The 6,000-nt window shown below is 33.3% G+C and overlaps 1 protein-coding gene across 3 annotated transcripts in view; it reads left to right on the plus strand.

Moving 5' to 3' along the window:
* LOC121418879 (protein argonaute-2-like) overlaps window positions 1-4,163 on the plus strand; it is a 32,850-nt gene extending 28,687 nt beyond the window's left edge. For 2 of the 3 annotated variants that reach the window (XM_041613080.1, XM_041613072.1), the window contains exons 21-22: window positions 1,128-1,151; window positions 2,501-4,163. In XM_041613080.1, coding sequence (XP_041469014.1) covers window positions 1,128-1,151; window positions 2,501-2,615 — 139 coding nt within the window. In that variant the 3' untranslated portion in view covers window positions 2,616-4,163. The remainder of the gene's footprint in view (window positions 1-1,127; window positions 1,152-2,500) is intronic. The other variant, XM_041613086.1, reaches the window with a different exon arrangement.
* The last annotated feature ends 1,837 nt before the right edge of the window (window positions 4,164-6,000 follow it).

The following is a 6,000-nucleotide window of genomic DNA, read 5'->3' on the forward strand; positions in this document are numbered from 1 at the left end:
CATATAGAATTGGTCATATCTATTCATACTTTGCTACAAGGTTGAAGTAGATGTCTTCCACTAATTTTACTTTACAGGATACTCTGTTTAGATTTACAAAAAATATAGAGATAACATAAAATAAACAAATATATTTTGTAAAGTTTTGATGTTAGTACTTGTCTATATGTAAATGGTACTTTTAGATTTAGAAGTCACTATTTTGCAATCCCCTTGTTTTAATTTATTATTTTCTCCCCTGCCCCTGGTTTTCTGCTATGCACTTTGGCTTATGAAGATGCACCTGCATGTCACATGTGCATTGTTATCCAATAGATATGTTAGTATAAGATCTATTCATCTGTATGCTTTACTTAGTAGTCTAGTTGCTGTGGTAGAAAATTTATTTGCAATTTTATTGTTGTTTATTTTTCTTGTTTATTGCAAATTAAGTATTTAGAAGTCATAGTAGCGTTTTGTTTTATGCGGAATAGTAGCAAGTGAGTTAGTAGTAGTATTAGGTATAACATTGATTAAGTTGTAGTTTTGTGTAGAAGTAGCTATATTGGTGTGAGCAATTTGTTCACATGGATAAATGTGTATAACAAGCAATTAAGAATACTTGTATTTTTTAGTAAATGTGAGAATGGTTAAAACTAGAAAGAAACTGAAGAAAAAAGTATTAAATTTGGAAAGAAAGGACCACTTCCAAATTAACATTGACATACATGTAGTAAGAAAGTTGAAAATGGTGTAATTCTTTTTAACAGAAATGGTATTGGGCATATAGGAAAAGTATTTGATAGAAGCGTTCTTACAGTACACTTATTTGATGAATGTGTAAATCGTGAATTAGATTTGTCAAGTCATGCATACATGATTTCTCCTCGAAGATTGAATGATCTTTTCTCAAAGTCCAAGCGAGGCATTTGTATGCCATTTCTGGAGATGTTGCCGTACATGGACAGTATATCTTTATTTGTTGAGGGTAAAATTCATACTGTTTTATTGACTTGGTGAATGTGCATGTAATTAATAGGGAAACCATCAGCTAATCTTCATTATTAAAGCAACATCATGCAAAACACATTTTTCTGAATATTTATATTATTGCTTATTTATGTTTTTTTACATCACTTTTTTTGCAGCCATCAATCAGGCACAAATAGCAAGTGAGTTAAATAAAAACGTAAAATGATGTCTTTGCTTCTTGCTCTCTACATACCTATTCCCCCTACCCTATTTCTCTTCATTCTCTCTCCTTTCTCCCAACTCTTTTTTTTCTCTTTCCTTGACCATCTCTCTCTGTTTTTCTCCCCAGCCATGCCAACCAAACTTTTCTTGTTGAATCTAAGTTTTTCATTTTAACCCCAATATCATTGTATGTATCCCACCTAATTTCTCATTTGAATAGCATCTAATTTGATTCATTTCTTTCCAAATTCACATTCCTCTACAGTTTTCACATATTGTTTCCGAATGGTTTGACATTATATATGATATTTTAGCAAAGGGCCAAATGCTGTGGAAAAGGATATAGCATACTATAATAGACTATAATTCTAAATAAAAGTTTTTTTCCAATTGAAAATCTGCTTTATTTATGTAACAAGAATTTGCAAGGAACAGTGTTATATAAAACAAAGGTAAAGAATGCTCTCTTTTGATGTTGATATATTTGCTCTTTAGGAAACAATAATCAAGTTTGTTGGTTGCTTTATCAATTTAATGATACATCTGTGTATGTATATTTATATGTGATAAAGTAGTTGAAAAGTCTTACTGATTGTGAAATCATTTTTAACACCATTTTTGCCACAAAACACTATGTCACAAAGCATTGGCACATATTTAAAAGGCTGTGCTCTTTAAAAAGAAAGAAAAAATACAAGATATGCACTTCTTTGCATCACACAGTCTACTAGGATGCTGCATTTGTCCACAATGCTCTGCTCTTTCATAATACTTTTTCCCATTTAAACTATTTCAAGGAGTTGAGATTTTGTGAACATGTAATTGTGAAATAAACCAGTGTGATTATATTATCAATGTTTTTAATATTTCTGGTGATTGGATATGCAGTACCCATATTATGCAAACCTCGGCCATCAGCTAATGCCTATAGGAGTGGGAATGATGTGATCGATCTTGTGGTCACAGGGTCAAAAGTTTACAGGCCAATTAAATTTTGCGGCAAACACTAAAATCATCAGCGTGGCACATGGTAGTAATGGTGATATACATGTATGTACTGTTGCACAAATTAATTCAATTGATCACAATATGGATTTATATGATTGATAGCAATGGTTATGAACTGCTATGAATATTAAAAATCAATCTCAAATGAATCACTCAGTTTCGTGATACAGGGCCCTCACTAATTTTGTTATCAGGCAATCAGTCTATTGCAATTTGAAACTTCAGGTTGATTAATAAATACAAATTGAAATATAATTCATTTTATTATTTTTTGTATATTAATTCATTTTTTTTCTTGTATATCTCTTTGCTTTTTCAGTGGTGGGGATGGTAGCAGCCACCACGGGGCTACCAGTTATGGGCGTAGCTTTGAAGACATGATACGGGCTGTGAAGGTACACGACGACACCCTCAAGGTCATGTACTTTGCATGAGAGGTGAAGGGTCATTCTTTCTATGCTGCATGGTAAGCTGTGTTTAGAGATGAAGGTATCGCGAAAAGGAGTCAACATTCATGAAAAAAAAATCCTCACAAAATTCTGTTGTTTTTCAATGTGTTATGTGGCCTATGTTCGTGATATTACACTTGTCTGTTGACCTCCAGACTTAAGTTGACCTTGAGATCTCAAAATTTGACCCTGATGTCAGAGGTCAATTGAGCCCATACCTGAGTAGGGATCCACTTCCTCTGCAGAGGATCTAGAACTTGAAACTAATGGAGGGCAGATGCTTGCCATCTTTATATTGATCTTGGAATGTGCCTACACATGTAGGTCATCACGAATGATCTCACTTAACATGGGTTTTCTACATGTCAGCACCGGGTAAAGACGTACAGTAATAAAATGACGGGTAAAGATTTTGCCACCAATGTTGAGTTTAATAACATGCACCTTGATTAGAACGATTAGAAGGATGGCCAGTCTGGGACATGTTTGTTCTCAATATTTTATTGAATCGGGTCTGGGTTTTTTTTTACAGACCGTTATGATAAGTATGAACATTACAATTTTCAGTTGTACATGCTCATTTGAAAAAAACATATTAGTAAGACCTTTTGATATTAGGATATAAATTATGTTGAAGTTGGTGATCAAATGGATAACATGAACTATAGCTGCATCAGAGTGACGTAATAGGGATAACGTACAGAAGAGATCTTGAAAGATGAATGATCAGTAACAGAGGAAAGTATTGATATTCTATGGAAAGTTTTAGGATGTTGGTCGTAATATCAGTCCTTCTACACAGCAATAAGCTAGTTCGTAGTTCCATTCTTGCCATGATCAGAAGAAGGTCATTTGTACTAAAATGACATGGTGGTTTAATATTTAACGAGATAAGCACCATCTTTGATGTCTTGATTATTCATATATTCTTTTGAAATGTGTTCTTCACTAGATGTGCAAAAAGAACAATTCATCCACTAACACTGTTTTTTAAAAGTTGACCAAGTTCGATCGCATTCGAAGAAAGAAATGTAACAAATACCTTCATATAGAGTGTTCATTGGTTTGCTATCTAGTCACCTAGTCTATGCAATTTCTTCATCCTGCTCTGTGAGGCATGCTTGATAATATCTTGCTATGAAATCTGCCTATCATAATGAAAGAAATGAAAGGTCATTTGACCAAAATTGCCCATGAGGTAACTGGTCTATTTCAAAGACATGATGAAAAATTGTCCCACCAGGCGTAATATCTCAAAATTCTTCTCATCTTGACTTGGACAATGGAATTGTATGTATTCGCATGAACAGCTTCAAGGTCTATGGGGTCAAAGCATGCTGCATATATTGAAATAACGTTCGTGTGAATTTCTAAAAAGTGAGGTTAGTCAGTGGTTTACATTATCTATAAGACCCTTATTCTGAAATCCATTTTATGTAAATCATGGCCGACCTCGAACAAGTCGCACATCATGCGTTGCAGAACCTGAATATTAACACCATGCTGCATAGTTTATTGAAGTGAGTCCAAAAGTTAATGATTGATTTGTTGATTTTCCTCCATATTTATATTAACCTGCTGACTCTTGAATTATATGACTCCCATAGGCTTTGTACTTTGATCACCCATTTCCAGTAGGCAATGAGTTTATCTGTTGACTACTGGATTCTGTAATTCCCATAAGATTTGTACAGTGATCTTCTGGTTCCAGTCTACAGGGGTTTAAAAACATAAAAACATTATGATTTAAATTGTGATTTTTTTTCATGTATTAAAAAGCTATATGTTGTTCTTACCTTGGGCAAGGTATTATCCGAAAACGTCAAGTTCTGCTATGCTGCATACATCAGAAAAAGGACAATCTAGTTATGTTATACATTGAGCACGGATGCTGCTTCAACATGCAAATCAGTGGTTTACATGTATGCTTATGATGTTTGAAAAACACTAGGTTTTGGACCATATCTAAATCTAAAATCAGAGATGCTAACTTTTTACACTTCGTATAGTATGTAAAATTATTTTTTTGGTGTAAAACACAGAAAATAAAATTTCCCCCAATTTTTTTTCCACACAATGGCGAGAAATGTGAGAATACTATTTTCTTATAAAAAACACTTTTCTATTAGTAAATATCAGAGTACTGCAATAGTGTTTGCAAGATTTTCAATCTTTGCAAAACTTTTCTAACATTTTGTATGTGTCCCAAGCCCTAGACCTGTTTGAATTGATATGAATAAAATAACACCATGATGGATATGTGAAAGCACGAGACACAGTCCGGGAAGTCGCAATTGAAAAGAAAATGATTATGATGAATGATGATGATGATGATGAATGATGATGGTAGTCAGTGTGGAGACATCCGACAAGATGGATATTTCTATCTTATGGAATAGAGAGGGGAGGTAGAGAGCACCAAGATTTCCTTGATTTATTTATTTCAACCTGAAACAGCTGATGGCTGCATCAGTAAAAAAAAGGAATAATAATTTGTAAATAAATGTTTTAATCGTGATCCTTGTGTGACCTTTTTTTGAAAAAAAAGATAGACATAGAAAGTACAGCACAAATTTTTATACATATGTATTTTCCATGGAATAGATAATTTATTTGATTATATACATGTATGTGTAATCTTTTGGATAATGGATGTATCTACATGTACAAGTACATGTACCACTATTTTTTAGAATTTCAAATGTCGTTTATCAGAGAGTTTGTAACTGTATATTGTGCCATTGATGGGTGATAAATCACTTAGAAGAATATGTGAATACTTGTAAGCATTGTTACTTTTAGATAGAGACTGTTAGAATCACATAACATGTGATTTATCATGTGACCAGTCAGGATCACCTGATACAATATTAGCCAATATGTTTAAAATCACATGTCATGTGACAATTGTGTGACCAGTCAAGATCATGTGATACAAAGTTGTTTGTGTATGTAGAAACACATGTCATGTGACCAGTCAAGATCACCTGATACAGTCTTTGTTGATTTACATGTATTTGCCAATTTTAAGTCCACAGCTTCTTCAGCCTCTTCACTTGTAAGCAATTTCTTGTTAGCTTCAAAGGGGTCCTCATATCAATTGAAGCAATTTCAACAATACTCACCCTGACAAAGTATCTATATGTTGTATGAATGACAGGGATTGAAGTGTATTAGATACCAAATGAATTTGATTTTGATGATATTGATTTTCCTTATCACCCTTATATCCTTATAATCTCTCCATATCTGTGCATTTCCAATTCAGCAAATGCAATTTTAATGATAGAGGATCCCATATGAAATGAAAGGCAATGTGATTTTCGCCCCGAGCTGATTCAAAGTGTAAATAGTGTAAATCTAATGATAC

The sequence above is a fragment of the Lytechinus variegatus genome, chromosome 1, assembly GCF_018143015.1.
Source record: "Lytechinus variegatus isolate NC3 chromosome 1, Lvar_3.0, whole genome shotgun sequence".
Taxonomy (NCBI): domain Eukaryota; kingdom Metazoa; phylum Echinodermata; class Echinoidea; order Temnopleuroida; family Toxopneustidae; genus Lytechinus; species Lytechinus variegatus.